Below are 18413 nucleotides of genomic sequence, written 5' to 3'. Positions count from 1 at the left end.
CCTTACCGACTGAAATCGGTACTCATCTGACCAGGCCACGGTTTTCCACTAGTCTAGCGTCCAATCGATATGGTCATGAGCCCGGGAGAGACGCTGCAGGAGATGTCGTGCTGTTAGCAAAGGAATTCGTGTCGTTCGTCTGCTGCCATAGACCCTTAACACCACATTTCTTCGCGCTTTCCAGAACGATACGTTCGCCGTGCCTCTCACAATGATTTCTGCGGTTATTTCACGCAATGGTGCTTTCTGTAAGCTCTGACAACTATTCACAAACGCCGCTGCTCTCGCTTGTTAAGTGAAGACCGTCGCCCATTGCGTTGTCCGTTGTGAGAGGTAATGCCTGAAATTTGGTGTTCTCGATACACTCTTGAACTGTGGCTCTCGGAATATTGAATTCCCTAACGATTATCTAAATGAAATGTCCCATGCGTTTAGCTCCAACTACTATTCTGCATTCAACATCTGTTAATTCTCGTGCGGCCATGATCATGTTGGAAACATTTTCAGCAGAATCAACTGAGTATAAATGAGAGCTCCGTCAATGCTCCTTGTGTACAAGATACTTCCGCCATCTGTATACGTGCATATCGTTATCCCATGTCTTTTATCATCTCAATGTACTACTGCTAATATCCATAGATATAGCCTGGATATCCGCATCGATGCAGGCTTTTATCTGCAAAATCAGATATCAACGAATATATCTGCGGGTATCTGCACTTGAACGGACTTCCATATAAAGCCTTACTACTCAAGCACATCGCTCATTCCATCTCTCACACCACCTTAATTATTCATTTCAGACCTATGACATCTGATCTCTAAATACTCAAACTATAATTTTGAGTTCTGTCTGTTTCACCAAACCACAAACTGCTTCTTATGTTCTTCCAAACACATTTCAAGAGATTTGTGCCACCATCAGTGAATTACCATTATTTTACAGAAAACTTAAAATTTCATTGCATGCTACTACTATTCTTGGTTACGTTTTAATGTACTCTAATCTAATTTAGATGATTCAGTTACACGATACACGGAGCAAGAAAAGTGAGTCATATATAAAGTGCACGAACTGATGAACATTCCGAATTACAGGTGTGTGGAGAATATTTCTAAGAAAATAACTTGCTGAAGGAAGCCACCAGAGATCATTTCATTGATAGCACTATCGTTCTTTCGAATGACCTTTCTGCTGCTTAGTTCTCGGATTCACACAGTTCCTCAGAAGAGATCTATTAAAGAATAATAAATTACATTCTTGTTCTTTCTCCTCTCCAAAGTTGTTAATACTTTTACCTCCATCCGCTTCCTTTCCTGTCGGCTTCCTCTTTGATCCCTTTCCCCGACAATTTATCAATACGATGGAGATGGGTCGCGCAGTACACAGTAACTGTGCTGGTGTGTGTTTCAATGTTAGTTGTGAGGGAAGAGAAGACCCGTATTTTCTGATTAGTACTGAAACTAACACGCAGAGCTGATTAATACTCAAATCTTGACGTAATAAAAACTGAAAGAGACTTCATAATTTCACAGATGTGCACTGAAAGAGGCTTTGCTATAACATACCTCACAGTTTCATGAGAATAAACTGCCTAACAAAAAAGTGAAGCATCAAAAAGACATGGTCGGATCACAGTGTAACTTTGTATATGTACACATCATAGGCAGTAATGTAAATATTGTAACCGATAAATTGAAAGTTTTTACAACACAACTTTTATTTACGTGAGTACACATGGAAATGACTGAATAACACCGAAAAGTCACAATCACAAGGCCAGTAAGAATTTTCTACTAGAGGCAACAAAAGATAACTTCTAAGTTTCCCGCAAGAGTCCGTGGTAACACACATACACTTAATTCCAAGTCTTATTCTGATGGCGAAGACGTAGTCTTCCGTGGAGACGTCCTTGAGGTCGGTATTCGGCGTGAACTGACGTCCGGTGCTGCTTCTAACCTTTAAATAGTATTCGCCAGCCAGTCAGATGTTGGTGTAGTAATACTTCCTGCAGGCCATCTCGAACTCCCTCTGCAGGAAGTAGTACGCAGAATGTCTGTTTCCAAAACAGCCTATGTTTACCATTGCTTACGCCTTGGGCATAGACAACCTCGGTCCTGTGTGGTGTCAGATGTGTTGCTGGCCCGCAGGGGCTACCTTGACGACGGCGTAACAGTAAATGACTAGAAACTGCAGTTCTCTGTGACAAGTAAGAGCGGCCATCAATGTGCACTTAATATTGGTCCTGCTTATTGCTGTTACCAGAACCTCGTAGGGTATACAGGGATGACAAAATGCAGGGACGTATTCGTGACTGGAAATGGAGGGAAAAAGGCCCTATGAATGTGTGTGCACAAATGCATCGTTATCACAGGAGGTGGCGCTGATGAATGACAGTTCCTCTGACTACGTGTCGTGTGTACCTTGTGTGTGTTGGAAGCTGTGTGACTGAAGCAGCGTACTCTAAGTAGAAGAATGGTCCGGTACTCATGTCGAGAACAAGCCGAGTTGGCGTTTGTGTACGGTCAGGCAGATGGGAACGGTCGAGAGGCAGCACAGCTATACCAAAACAAGTGCCCTCACACACACCAAACACATCACACAAAATTTCAATCCCTTTCTGGGAGTTGTATGATCGTCGGTCGTTTCTGAGAGACGAACGTACACGGAGGTGATGGACTGGATGTACGCCAGATTTGAAGGTCCGGGTTCTACAGGATATTGAGACGAACCCTAGTACAAGCTCCAGCAAAGTGGCCCGCCATCATGGTGTAAGCCAAAGTACGATTATGTGTATCCTGCATGACAACCACTGGTATCCCTTCAACACAAAAAGAACACACTGCGCATTGCCAGAGGAACAGTCATTCGTCAGATCCGTCTACGATGGGAACGATGCATTTACAGACACATGTCCATAGGGCAGGGCTTAACAACTGGCCGGTTTTGAGCGCGAGTACTCGCGTCTGCTCAGGCACGTGCTCGCGAGCAGGTGCAAGGTCGCGGAGTAGGGAGGGAGGGGAGGGAAGGGAGGGAAGGGAAATGCGCGCGCACGTTTGAATAGGGCCGCAGCGTGCCTATTGAATTCGTGCCGACTGTGTAACTTTTAAAGTACTAAGATCAGCTCTAACAGTCACTTCGCTGGTTAAGAATCATGTCAAGTCGCCGTTGTGTAACCCCAACCATGCTTTCGCAGTTCAACCCCCATTGGGAGGAATTGTATCTGTTTACAGAAAAAGATGGTGTTGCAAAATGTTTAGTATGTCACAAAACGCTGAATTCTTTTAGGAAATTTAATTTGCAGCGACATTATATGTCGTACCACGCGAAAGACTACGGAAGTGGAAAATGTGATGCACCAGATCGTACACAGGAAGTTATTAAACTTAAAAGAAAGCTATCCGAAGAAGATCTGGACGACGAAGAAAAATCAACTGAGGCAGCTCTCAGAGTGAGTTACAAAATTGCTTTGCTTTTAGCAAAATCCCTGCGCCCCTTCACTATCGCGATTTAATAAAAGTATGTTTGGTAGTTGCAGCGGAACGTTTGAGTCCATCTCAAGTTGAACAGTTTCGGATTGTGCCATTATCTAACAGGGCCATTATGCGTCGCATACAGGACATGGCAGACTACGTCCAGAGCCAGCTTGCAAATATCTGTAAAGATTTTATGGCGTATTGTCTAGCTCTGGACGAAAGTGTTGATACCACTGGAACAGCGCAGCTTGCCATATTTATTAGAGGTGTTAATAGAGATCTTCAGGTGAGGGAGGAGCTCCTCGATGTAGTAGCCATGAAGAACACTACAACCGGAGGTGATATTTTAAGTAGTGTTGAAGAAAGTGTTGAAAATATAGGATTGTCGTGGAATTCTTTAGTTTCAGTGTCTACAGACGGTGCACCAGGGAAGAAGTCAGGTTTTGTTGCGCTGTTGAAGGAGAAAATGTAAAAACTGACCGTGCCGAATGAAATAAGGGGCGTTCACTTTGTGATCCACCAGGAAAACTTATGTGCAAAGAGTATCACTCTAAAAAATGTGATGAGTGTTGTTGTTCGTACAGTCAATTATATAAGAAAGCATGGGCTACAACACAGACAATTTAAAAGCTTTCTTGAGGATGTAGAAAGCCAGTATGGTAGCCTGCCTTAGCCTTATTACAGCGAGGTCCGCTGGCTTAGTCGTGGCGAAAAGTTAAATCGAATTTTTGCCTATTAGATGAGATAAATATGTTCATGGAAATAAATAACATGTGTGTTCCTGAATTGAAAGAGCCTTAATGGAAATGTGATCTCGCGTTCTTAGCAGATTTAACTAGCCATCTGAATGCTTTGAACATTTCACTACAAGGTAAAGATCTACTAATTACTCATTTCATAGATCGAACACGAGCTTTTAAAATGAAATTGACGCTATGGGTGAGTCAACTGGAAACAGGAAATTTAGCTCATTTTCCTAAATTATCATCCGTGCATGATGTTCACAAAGACTGTGAACGTTGTTCACATAGTTTAGTTGCCCTTAAGGAAGAATTTGATCAACGCTTTCAAGATCTGACAGCACTAGACAGTGATTTTGATCTGTTCTCCTCTCCATATTCAGCGAACATTGAAGAGATTCGTCATGAGCTGCAACTAGAAATTATTGACCTGCAGTGTGACAGAGAATACAGAGACAAATTTCAGAACAAGCAAAACATTTTGGAATTCTACAGACACTTCCCTCCAGATAGATTTCCTCGTTTGCACAAATTGGCGGCTACAATAATATCAATGTTCGGTTCCACGTATGTCTGTGAACAACCATTCTCTGCAATGAAATGTAACAAGACGCGCCTGAGAAACGCATTGTCTGATCGAAATTTAAACTGCACGCTGCGCCTACAATGCACAAGAACAATTACCCCGAACATAGACGCAATTGTAAAGAGCAAAAAGTACAAGATAACCGAGAATCCCACACTTCAGTGACATCTTTTATTGTGTAACAGTTCACAAATTAATACGAATGTAGAGGCATACACTAAGCTAATAAAATTATGTGGCACATGTACATTCTCCTTTATTTGTTTCATTTGTCGCAGTAATAATTCGTGAGTGATATCCCTGCAGGTGGCCGCAGATTTACATTGACTGGCGGCAGCTGTTGTGTGCCCCACGTGACACTCCCCACTCTCCGCTCTGGTCTGGTAGTGGGGGTAGCGTGCTCGCGCTGCTCCGTGCCCGCGCCTTGCTGCTCACAGCTTGCTCCGCGAGCACGTATGTTGTGAAGCCCTGCCATAGGGCCTTTTTTCCTCCATACGTCCCTACAATTTGTCGGTTTTATTAATGTTCATCCTGTATGAGGGGTGTGAACAGCGAGAGATGTTCGCTGTGAAGGACACAGAGATGCCGTGTACTCGTGTTGGACAGCCTTATCTGCACCTGACAGAGTTGAAAGGGGGCTTATTGTGGGTCTCCATTTGGCCGACTGGTCGAATCGTACACTATCCAGATTTGTTGAGCATTTGGATGTGATGGTAACCTGTTGTTGAACTCTATGGGAACATGAGGGCAGGCGGTACGGTTCCGGTCGACCACATCTGATTGCAAAAAGGGAGGATCGTTAACGCCTTCACATCTACACCTGCTATCTGAGAAAAAGAATGTGCTGCCTGCAACATTTCGCCATCCCACACCGTTCGTCGGAGACTAGCAGCAGCAGCGCTAGAGAATTACTGTGCCGTCTCAAACACAGGTTGCCGTCAACAGCACAACACAAACAGCTGCGTTAGGAGTGGTGTCGCCACCGGGAAGGATACATTGGCGATGATTGCCATCGCACTGTGTTCAGCAAAGAGACGCGGTCCTGCAGTACCCCAGATGATCATCGTCGGCGAGTATGGAGATGACCTAGAGAGAGGCGCAGCAGTTCTATCCCTGAGGTCATGGTGTGGGGAGCCATCAGGTACGACTATAGGTCACGGCTGGTAGTGACTGAGGGTTTTCTAACAGCACAACAGCTCGTCACAAACCTGCTGTGTTCTCTTGTGTTACTTCTCATGCGACATTATCGTGCTGCCATTTTTCAGCAGGATAACGCTCGCCCGCATGAGTCTCTGTCAATTGTCTGCATGATATTGAGATACCACCGTAGCCAACAGGATCCCCAGATGTCTTGCCGATAGAGTATGTGTGAGACGAGCTCGGACTGAAAAGAACTTGAACGTCAACTCCGTTCCAGTGGCAGTATCCACGATATCAAGGACCATTTACAACAGGTGTAAGCCAAATTGCCTCAGGATACAATGGATTTACGACACCCTTCCCAACTGAATCAACGAGTGCATCCAGGCCAGAGAGGACACAACGTCATAATGGTAAGTGGGCTCATACTGCTAAGTTCTTTGTAAATATAACTCCGTTTTGTAATCACCGAAATAACATCTCATAAACACTCAACCCACGAAGTTTCATTTCGTTCCGATCTCCGATTGTGGGTGCTTCAGTTTCTTTTTTATCAGGCAATGGACATTAACATGGAAATGCTCAAGAATGGAGCTAAGGTAGTTATTTCATTGCAGCATTTTCAAAACGTTGCTTGGCATGTGAATTTGCACTCACAATAACTTTTTAAGAAAAAACGTCACCCGGTTCTCGTGCTAAAGCCGTTATTGCTGTATGCTATCTTCCAGTTTCAATTATTACGTTGTTTTCAAGCGAGCGCTTGTAGCACGTTGTGCACACATCTGTCAGACACCATTGTCTGAACGATATAGTTGTTGGGTTCGGCTCAACACGTGGAGGACTTCGGACTGAAGGCTTTCGAGTTGTGACGACTGAGGAGTATTGCGACAACATGACTGGGGTAAACGTGCAGAAAAGGTGGAGGGGGTAAAGGTGGCGGGCGTAAAGGTGGAGGGAATAAAGGTGATGGGGTACCTCCTGTACTTGCCACTCCAGTTTCCAATTTCGCTGCTACCTAGTATGGTTCGCCTAGATTTGGATGTTAAAGGAATCATTATTTAGAGGAACTATGAAAACCGAAAGTAGCATGAGTAAACGGGGATTTGGACCGTATTCCCTGGGGTTACAAATTGAGGTGACAAAAGTCAAACGCTACCTCCCAATATCGTGTCCGCCCCGATAACTGAGTGGTCAGCGTGACGGATTGTAGTCCTACGGGTCCGGGTTCGATTCCCGGCTGGGTCGGGGATATTATCCGCTCAGGGACTGGGTGTTGTGTTGTCTTCATCATCATTTCATCCCCATCCGGCGTTCAGGTCGGCCAATGTGGCGTCGTACGTAATAAGTCCTGCACCAAGGCGGCCGGACCTGCCCCGTAAGGAGGCTCCCGGCCAATGACGCCAAACGCTCATTTCCATTTTTCCTAATATCGTGTCGGACGTTCTTTTGCCCAGCATAGTGCAGCAACTCGTCGTGGCCTGGATTCATCACATCGTTGGAAGTGCCATGCAGAATCTGAGCCATGCTGCCTCAATAGCAGTCCGTTATTCCCAAAGTGTTACCGCCGCAGGATTTTGTGCAGAAACTGAACTCTCGATTATCTCCCAAAAGTATTATACTACACTCCTGGAAATGGAAAAAAGAACAGATTGACACCGGTGTGTCAGACCCACCATACTTGCTCCGGACACTGCGAGAGGGCTGTACAAGCAATGATCACACGCACGGCACAGCGGACACACCAGGAACCGCGGTGTTGGCCGTCGAATGGCGCTAGCTGCGCAGCATTTGTGCACCGCCGCCGTCAATGTCAGCCAGTTTGCCGTGGCATACGGAGCTCCATCGCAGTCTTTAACACTGGTAGCATGCCGCGACAGCGTGGACGTGTACCGTATGTGCAGTTGACGGACTTTGAGCGAGGGCGTATAGTGGGCATGCGGGAGGCCGGGTGGACGTACCGCCGAATTGCTCAACACGTGGGGCGTGAGGTCTCCACAGTACATCGATGTTGTCGCCAGTGGTCGGCGGAAGGTGCACGTGCCCGTCGACCTGGGACCGGACCGCAGCGACGCACGGATGCACGCCAAGACCGTAGGATCCTACGCAGTGCCGTAGGGGACCGCACCGCCACTTCCCAGCAAATTAGGGACACTGTTGCTCCTGGGGTATCGGCGAGGACCATTCGCAACCGTCTCCATGAAGCTGGGCTACGGTCCCGCACACCGTTAGGCCGTCTTCCGCTCACGCCCCAACATCGTGCAGCCCGCCTCCAGTGGTGTCGCGACAGGCGTGAATGGAGGGACGAATGGAGACGTGTCGTCTTCAGCGATGAGAGTCGCTTCTGCCTTGGTGCCAATGATGGTCGTATGCGTGTTTGGCGCCGTGCAGGTGAGCGCCACAATCAGGACTGCATACGACCGAGGCACACAGGGCCAACACCCGGCATCATGGTGTGGGGAGCGACCTCCTACACTGGCCGTACACCACTGGTGATCGTCGAGGGGACACTGAATAGTGCACGGTACATCCAAACCGTCATCGAACCCATCGTTCTACCATTCCTAGACCGGCAAGGGAACTTGCTGTTCCAACAGGACAATGCACGTCCGCATGTATCCCGTGCAACCCAACGTGCTCTAGAAGGTGTAAGTCAACTACCCTGGCCAGCAAGATCTCCGGATCTGTCCCCCATTGAGCATGTTTGGGACTGGATGAAGCGTCGTCTCACGCGGTCTGCACGTCCAGCACGAACGCTGGTCCAACTGAGGCGCCAGGTGGAAATGGCATGGCAAGCCGTTCCACAGGACTACATCCAGCATCTCTACGATCGTCTCCATGGGAGAATAGCAGCCTGCATTGCTGCGAAAGGTGGATATACACTGAACTAGTGCCGACATTGTGCATGCTCTGTTGCCTGTGTCTATGTGCCTGTGGTTCTGTCAGTGTGATCATGTGATGTATCTGACCCCAGGAATGTGTCAATAAAGTTTCCCCTTCCTGGGACAATGAATTCACGGTGTTCTTATTTCAATTTCCAGGAGTGTATTATACGGGATTTATGCTGGGCGATCTGGGTGGTCAAATCACTCACTCGAAATTTCCAGAATGTTCTTCAAGCCAATCGCAGACAATTGTGGTCCCGTGACATAGCATATTGTCATCCATAAAAATTCCGTCGTTGTTTTCGAACATGACGTCCATGAATGGCTGAAATTCGTCTCCAAGTAGCCGAACATAACCAGGATTTCGTGCAAACACAGCTCACACCATTATGGAGCCACCAGCAGCTTCACAGTACCTTGTTGACAAATTTGGTCCGTGGCTCCGTGGGGTCTGCACCATACTCGAAACCTACCATCAGCTCTTATCAACTGAAATCGCAACTCATCTGATCAGGTTAGGGTTTCCCAGTCGTCTAGGGTCCAGCAGATATGGTCTCGAGCCCAGGAGAGGGGTTGTAGGCGATGTCGTGCTTTTAGCAAAGGCACTCGCGTCGGTCGTCTGCTGTCAGAACCCATTAACGCCAAATTTCGCCGCGCTGTCCTAACGGACACGTCCGTCGCACGTCCCACATTGACTTCTGCTGTTATTTCAAGCAGTGTTGCTTGTCACTTAGCACTGACAACTCTAGCAAACACCACTGCTCTCTGTCCTTAAATGAAGGCCATCGGCCAGTGTGTTGTCCGTGGTGAAAGGTAATACCTGAAATTTAGTATTCTGGGCACACTGTTGTTACCGTGGGTTTCGGAGTTTTGAATTTCCTAACGAGTTTCAAAATGGACTGTCCCATGCGTCTAGCTCGCTTAAACTGACACACAATATTTTTAGCGCAACGCAATCTGACTCTCAAAAATCCCTACAAAAGAATGGCCCTGAGTAACATTAAACTACACCTTTCAGAAATCACTTACCTCACAAAAATCTTCATTACTCGAACTACTGCAATACAGCGAGCACCACTACTGCCAGCTAGATAAAAGATTCAAACTACGGTAGGCACTAACTACTGATAGGGATAGTTAGCAAATGAAAGATATTAATAGAGAACAAACAATGTATTTACCTTAATAGTCATAATATATATAGCAGTTCATGACAAATTTCAAAACTCCGCCATCTCTCTCCCCACATCCACCACTGCTGGCGGCTCACCTCCAACTGCGCAACGCTACGCGCTGTTCACATCCAGCTGCCGCTGCCCAACACTACAATGTCAGACAACAATGCAAACTAGCCACAGACTGCACACAGCACAGCCAGTGATTTTCATATAGAGCGCTACGTAACGTTGCCAATAAGAAAACATAAACAGCCTACTTACATAAAGAAAACATAAACAGCCTACTTACAATCTACCACTCCGCTTTCAAAGTTGCTAATTCACGTCGTGCAGCCATAATCACGTCGAAATGCTTTTCACATGAATCACCTGAGTACAAATAACAGGTCCGCCAACGCACTGCTCTTTTACACCTTGTGTACGCTATGCTACCGCGATCTGTATATGTACAGATCGCTATCCCATGACTTTTGTCTAGCTCAGTGTAAATCCAGGGTCTTAACCAGTGCGCCCCTTCTTTCGGTAACTAAATGACATTGCATCGAAAAGGAAACTAAAAATAAAAAACAGAAATACGTTCCCTTAAAACAAGAACGTGCATTTAATTTTACTTACCTGCTACAAACCCTCTAGCAAGCGATCTGTCTGTTTCAAGCATCTTTGGCCAACGTAGTGCAAGTAGGCTGGTAGGACTCGCCTAAAATCGTCCCAGCGTGCGACCTGCAAAATAATTAACTGAACACTGTCATCTTACAGTCAGTACATGATCTGCTGTTTTAAACAGCAGTCAAAATAATGAAAACACTGTTGCTGATGACAGCGAATTGCATGCAAAAAACTCATGAACTGTTTCCAATCTAATTGTGTACCACTCGTCAAACAGTGTAGCTCCTAACGTAAGACTTATTTCCTCTGACAGGAGTCGGTCAGAGCCGATGAGATTGCTTTTGGAAACATTTGGCCGGCCGGGGTGGCCGAGCGGTTCTAGGAGCTACAGTATGGAACCGCGCGACCGCTACGGTCGCAGGTTCGAATCGTGCCTCGGACATGGATGTGTGTGATGTACTTAGGTTAGTTAGCTTTAAGTAGTTCTAAGTTCTAGGGGACTGATGACCTCAGAAGGAGGAGGAGGAGATTAGTGTTTAACGTCCCGTCGACAACGAGGTCATTAGAGACGGAGCGCAAGCTCGGGTGAGGGAAGGATGGGGAAGGAAATCGGCCGTGCCCTTTCAAAGGGACCATCCCGGCATTTGCCTGAAGCGATTTAGGGAAATCACGGAAAACCTAAATCAGGATGGCCGGAGACGGGATTGAACCGTCGTCCTCCCGAATGCGAGTCCAGTGTGCTAACCACTGCGCCACCTCGCTCGGTACCTCAGAAGTTAAGTCCCATAGTGCTCAGAGGCATTTGAACCATTTGGAAACATTTCAGTTGCTCTGGCGCGAACTGGTTGGTTGTAGCACACCTTATCTACTAGGTTGGCTTATTTGATTACGAGGCGTTGCAGCTTTAACAATGTGGGGCTTTTTCAATCGAGATCGCATGCAGTCTTTCAACTTTGGTCAGTCAGAGTCAATGGGAGTCAGGGCAGTGGTGTTAAGACATACCCGGCAAGGAGCAGTGATCTACACGACACGAGACAATAACGTAGATGCGGAGAAAATGTGATCCACATCTACATCTACATCTACATGATTACTCTGCAATTCATATTTAAGTGCCTGGCAGAGGGTTCATCGAACCACAATTATACTATCTCTCTACCATTCCACTCCCGAACAGCGCCGGAAAAACGAACACATAAACCTTTCCGTTCGATCTCTGATTTCTCTTATTTTATTTTGATGATCATTCCTACCTATGTAGGTTGGGCTCAACAAAATATTTTCGCATTCGGAAGAGAAAGTTGGTGACTGAAATTTCGTAAATAGATCTCGCCGCGACGAAAAAAGTCTTTGCTTTAATGACTTCCATCCCAACTCGCGTATCATATCTGCCACACTCTCTCCCCTATTACGTGATAATACAAAACAAAAATAAAGTGCATTAACTATTAATAAATGTGAAGAGATTGTGACAGGAACTTGTTAAAGAAGCAGCATTGCGACTAAAAGTGAGACAGATAATGAACAATAACTTATTACTTATAAGAGAAGATAATTTGTTTCAAACGATGTTTAAATTACACGATGTTTAATCTAAATCTATTAGCTTAATGATGTGTGCTAAAGTCAAGGCAAACAGTAAATTATCTTCTATAGGAGACATATAAGCGACGTTGACTTTTTCTCTACCTCTCTCTTATACAAGTCAATGTTTTTAAAACCTGTTTTGAACTTCATCATATAAAAGAGTAAATTTATAAATCGTTTTACATACTTTGACTTCGCTCACCTCTTAGCAAAACAAGTTGGCTGTTAGTAAGCCAACTTGTAAGAGGTCTAAACATCAAATAACAATTAGCAAATTCTTTCCACGACAAACACATTGTTGTACTTATTACGGTGTGCCCCGTTTGTTTTTTGTAATGCTACCGTTTTTAGATGTGTAGCCATTATATACTAAGTAATATTTAACGTAACATACTGGATACTGCTGATGTCAACAAATTACTTCTGTTCGGATTCGCTGCCACTTTTTCCAGTCTGAGATGGAGTGCAAGCACTCAATCTACATCTAGCCAATTACTTCCGACATAAATACATCATGTATTTATAATAATATGCTAGCGGCAATACACAATCACTTCTCTGCGCGATAGCAATGGAAATACAATCGATGGCAGTGCTGTTAAAGCACTAACTAAACACAGGTTTCTGAAACGTCTCCACAAAAGAAGAATAAAGTAAATATTGCAGAATTCGAATCAAGAGCAGCTGCCAACATGAGTGACTCAGAAGTAGATATTCTCCGAGTAGTGAAGCAACTTAAATCACTTAATAAAGGCAAGTATTCCGGTTCAAACTGTATACCAATTAGGTTCTTTTCAGAGTATGTTGACGCAGTAGCTCCGCACTTAACAATCACATACAAACGCTCTCTCGACGAAAGATCCGTACCCAAAGATTGGGAAGCTACAGTTCACGCCAATATTCAAGAAAGGCAACAGGAATCGCCCAATAAATTACAGCCCCATATCATTACCGTCAATATGCAACTGGATTTTGGAACATATATTCTGTCCGCACATTATGAATTACGTCGCAGAGAACGGTCTATTGACACACAGTCAATAGGGATTTAGACAACATCGTTCTTGTGAAACACTTCACACGAAGTGTCGAGTGCTATCGACAAGGGATTTCAAATTGATTCCATATTCGTAGATTTACAGAAGGCTTTCGACACAGTGCCTCACAAGCGGCTTGTAATCAAATTGCATGCTTATGGAATATCGTCTCAGGTATGCGACTGGATTCGTAACTTCCTGTCAGAGAGGTCACAGTTATTAGTAGTTGACGGAAAGTCATCGAGTAAAACAGAAGTGATTTCTGGCGTTCTCCAAGGTAGTATTAATAGGCCCTCTGCTGTTCCTTATCTACATAAACGACTTAAGAGACTATCTGAGCAACAGTCTAAGTTTGTTTGCTGATAACACTGTCGATTACCGTCTACTAAAGTCATCAGAATATTAAAACAAATTGTAAAACGATTTAGAAAAGACATCTGCATGGTGCGAAAATTGCCAATTGATCCTAGATAATGAAAAGTGCGAGGTCATCCATATGTGTGCTAAAAGGAGTCCGTTAAACTTCGGTTACACGATAAAGTAATCAAATCTAAAGGCCATGGATTCCACTAAATACCTAGGAATTACAATTACGAATAACTTAAATTGGAAAGAACCCATAGAAAACGTCGTGGGGAAGGCGAACCAAAGACTGCGTTTCATTGGCGGAAACCTTCGATATACAGCAGATCTACTAAAGAGACAGCCTACACTACACTTGTCCGTCCTCTTTTGGAGTACTGCTGCTCAGTGTGTGATCCTTACCAGATAAGGTTAAAGGAATACATCGAGAAAGTTCAAAGAAGGGCAGCACGCTTTGGACTATCGAGAAATATGAGAGAATGCCAGGGGAATAATACGGAATTTGGAGTGGACATAATTAAAACAAAGGCGTTTCTCGTTGCGGCGGAATCTTTACCCGAAATTTAAATCACCAACTTTCTCCTCCGAATGCGAAAATGTTTTATTGACGCCGACCTAAATAGGGAGAACGATCGTCGAAATAAAACAAGGGAAATCAGCGCTCACATGGAAAGATGCAGGTGTTCGTTTGTCCCTCGCGCTGTTCTGGAGTTGAATAACAGAGAACTATGCGAAGGTGGTCCTATGAACACTCTTCCAGGCACTTAACCGTGATTTACAGAGTATTCATGTAGATGTGAATGTAGATACAAACGAAATTTTCACATTTTAAAAGCTGGTTCCGATGTAATATAACAGACACTTTCAGCTGCAACGTAAGAGTACCTGAAATTATCTGTATCCTCTCACATCAGCAATTTTACTCATGTCTACTCTTACCAGCTACCTTCATTTAATCAAGATTTTCTTTTTGGTTTGCGTTTTAGAAACTATGCTCAACATCCCCAACATTTATTGAAAGTCGTAAGAGTAGTGTAGAAACCAACTATCTGGGCCACTTTGAACTTAAATGACCGTGAAAAGTGCAATGTGCGCCACCTTGTTCATAACAACGGGATCAATGACTTTTGATCTAGACTGTGACCTTGACCTTTATCTTTACCTCGGGATGTAATCAGGCCCAACCTCCTAAACTCCCCTCCGCTTCACTTCCTCCATATTTCCAGCCAACCATAGTGCAGTATTAAAAATCAAACAGTCAACAAAAATCCAAAATGATGGAACTGACCCAACTGTGTTTAATGGAAAATTAAAAACCTCCCCTTCCTCACTCCCCATTCCTCCTATTCCACCCTACTAAAAAATTGAAGATGGGTGAAATAGTTCAAAAGTGCTTTATGCCCCAACCACCTCTCCCTGTCTCCAACCAATTACAGCATAGTATTAAGCATGGAACAGCCAATTGTAAATCCAAGATGGGGGAACCAGTTCAATTGTGATTTGATTTATACCGCTGCGTTCTCCCTCCTACTCCTCTTTCCGGCCAATAAGAGTGTAGTGTTAAAATGATGGGTAAAAATGGCTCAAAGTTGCATTACTTCTGTGATATTTATGTAAAACTGGGTAAACACAAACAGCATAACGTACCACCCCCATCCTTTGCTCACCAGTCAGAGCCTAGCATATCAGTGACATTAAAATGAAAGAGTCAATAACAACGTATCCTCACGTGAGAGCTCTCAAAAATATCCAACCTACCTGAAACATTTACCAAAAAATACGTTACGCACTTTAAACAGTATATGAAGAGCGTAAAATGGCGAGAATGTTATCAGCTATATTTCCATTATTGAGTACAAAAAGTGGTTTCTGAATTGACTGGCCAGTTGCACCGATAAATTTCATTTGAAGATATATATCATTCTCAATGGAATGTTGGAACAGTTATATGATATTCTCTCTATAAATAATTAAAAACCAACATCTGCTACTAAAAAGTAACTAACGAGTTAGTAATACATAGTTGTTGAAGATGAGTTCTACTTTTAAATACTAATCCTCAAAGACCAAAAAAAGGTTAAATAAAATAAACTGCTGATTTATACCCCAGTTGCTTACTGTTACCAGCAGATGTCTGCGCTGCTAAAAACGTTAAACTTTGTTATATGTAGCATTCTTGGTGTATGACACAATACAGCCTTAAATTAATTATTTTTCACATCTAAGATGATTGTCAAACGTCACAATACTCTAAAACGCATCAAAAATGCTTCAGGGCTGCAAAACGGTGCAGTGTTTACGTCATTTATTACAAAGTTTACAGCCAGTATAACGTTGTTATTTTCCACAAATATCCTCAAATTGGTGACTATAAATGATGACTGTGGACTTCAATGTACGGGGTTTCCACAAGTGAAATCATGACTTTGGACTCTAACATAAGGGGTCTCCACAAGTCAAGGCTCAATTTCAAAATACTCTAGAAAAAGGACCACTGCTCAGAATGACGTCAAATTTTAACAGCATATTATTGATGCAAGGGGAAACGTCATGTAACAACAAAAATTTAACGAAAATTTGACCGATAGATGACGCTCTATGCGTCATAACATGCAAACCAACAGACGCTTGGCACAAGGGTGGGCGTCAATTTTCGTCCCAGACGCCCAAATCACTGTCTCCATGAAGAGTCGCGCCCTTCAGGCAAAGCTCTTTTACAAGAACGGTGACTGTGGTCCAGTAGCCCTGCAGAAGTTCCGGAAACTCAGAGGTATAAGGAAAATCATTTGTCCGATGTCTGCTAGAGGTCTGTAGAAAATGATTAAAAATTCGAAAATACGTGTTCTTTTGAAGTGGAATGTAGTAGGCGAAAGAAAGCAACTGATCCGTATTGCGCCAGAGTATTTGCGCTTGGCAGTGACAGAGTGCCATTCCACCATCCAGTCGACAGTCTCAGAACACCACAGCAGCTATGCTTGGTGGTGACAGTACACCATTGCACATTTCAGTCGACTGTTTCACGAAACCAGAGTAGCTGTACTTGGCGGTGTCAGAGCGCCATTTCACCTTCCAGTCGACTGTTTCACACCTCCACAGTAGCTGTGCTTGGCGGAGTTGTGGTGTCCTTGGCTGCCTGGCTAGAGGCACACGTAACTTTAATCCATCTACAAGCAGTCATCGCCCAATGATCCTTGATGACACCAGGTGCAGCATATGCTCAGATTTCTTCCCTGGATGATGTTCGTCCAGCGAATGCTGCTCGAACAATGCGTCGATCTTGAAGTGCGTCTATACTATGCGCACGCCCAGAAGGTGGTCTGCAGGTGTGGGAATATCCCACAGACCACTGCTGAAAGCGGTGACACACCACCAATACACTGTGCCCAATATGTGCAGCAATCTGTCGATGCTTCCATCCAACTTCGTGCATGCCTACAATGCGACCACATTCAAATGGCAGCAGTTGTCCAATAGGAGTATATACTCGTCGGTGGGGCCTGGTTGTACCCTAGAATGCATCATGCAATCACTGTTCATCTCCATACTCAGAACAATTACTGTTTATAGAAAAAAAACAGAGGGTGCACAGACAAACCTCGTGAGCGACATATGATCGCCGATGACTGATAAATGAATCACTAACGTTACAATCGCCACCCCTCCCCCAACCTGCACATATTATAACCTGTGCCACTGAACTCGTTACTTGAGGGTGCTGCATTTTTTTCAGCAGTGCGTATAAAATACACTACTGGCCATTAAAATTGCTACACCAAGAAGAAATGCAGATGATAAACGGGTATTCGTTGGACAAATATATTATACTAGAACTGACATGCGATTACATTTTCACGCATTTTGGGTGCATAGATCCTGAGAAATCAGTACCCAGAACAACCTTGATACCCCTGGGCATTGAGTCAAACAGAGTTTGGATGGCGTGTACAGGTACAGCTGCCCATGCAGCTTCAACACGATACCAAAGTCCATCAAGAGTAGTGACTGGCATATTGTGATGAGCCAGTTGCTCGGCCACCATTGACCAGACGTTTTCAATTGGTGAGAGATCTGGAGAATGTGCTGGTCAGGGCAGCAGTCGAACATTTTCTATATTCAGAAAGGCCCGCACAGGACCTGCAACATTCGGTCGTGCGTTACCCTGCTGATATGTAGGGTTTCGAAAGGATCGAATGAGGGGTAGAGCCACGGGTCGTAACACATCTGAAATGTAACGTCCACTGTTCAAAGTGCCGTCAGTGCGAACAAGCGGTGACCGAGACGTATAACCAATGGCACCCCATACCATCTCGCCGGGTGATACGCCAGTATGGCGATGACGAATACACGCTTCCAGTGTGCGTTCACCGCGATGTCGCCAAACACGGATGCGACCGTCATGATGCTGTAAACGGAACCTGGTTTCATCCGAAAAAATGACGTTTTGCCATTCGTGCACCCATGTTCGTCGTTGAGTACACCATCGCAGGCGTTCCTGTCTGTGATGCAGCGTCAAGGGTAACCGCAGCCATGGTCTCCGAGCTGGTAGTCCATGCTGCTGCAAACGTCGTCGAACTGTTCGCGCAGATGGTTGTTGTCTTGTAAACGTCCCCATCTGTTGACTCAGGGATCGAGACGTGACTGCACGATCTGTTACAGCCATGCGGATAAGATGCCTGCCATCTCGACTGCTAGTGATATGAGGCCGTTGGGATACAGCACGGCGTTCCGTATTACCCTCCTGAACCTACCGATTCGCTATTCTGCTAACAGTCATTGGATCTCAACCAACGCGAGCAGCAATGTACGATAAACCGCAA

General features: G+C 44.7%; 1 protein-coding gene across 1 annotated transcript in view; it reads right to left on the bottom strand.

Annotated features, from left to right (window-relative positions):
• Positions 1-10661, bottom strand: part of LOC126088420 (uncharacterized) — a 124977-nt gene extending 114316 nt beyond the window's left edge. Inside the window, exon 1 of the mRNA XM_049906561.1 lies at positions 10619-10661. Coding sequence (XP_049762518.1) covers positions 10619-10661 — 43 coding nt within the window. The remainder of the gene's footprint in view (positions 1-10618) is intronic.
• Positions 10662-18413: the final 7752 nt, after the last annotated feature.

The sequence above is a fragment of the Schistocerca cancellata genome, chromosome 6, assembly GCF_023864275.1.
Source record: "Schistocerca cancellata isolate TAMUIC-IGC-003103 chromosome 6, iqSchCanc2.1, whole genome shotgun sequence".
NCBI lineage: Eukaryota > Metazoa > Arthropoda > Insecta > Orthoptera > Acrididae > Schistocerca > Schistocerca cancellata.
The sequence above is the reverse complement of the archived record's forward strand: the minus strand, read 5'-3'. Positions and strand labels throughout refer to the sequence as shown.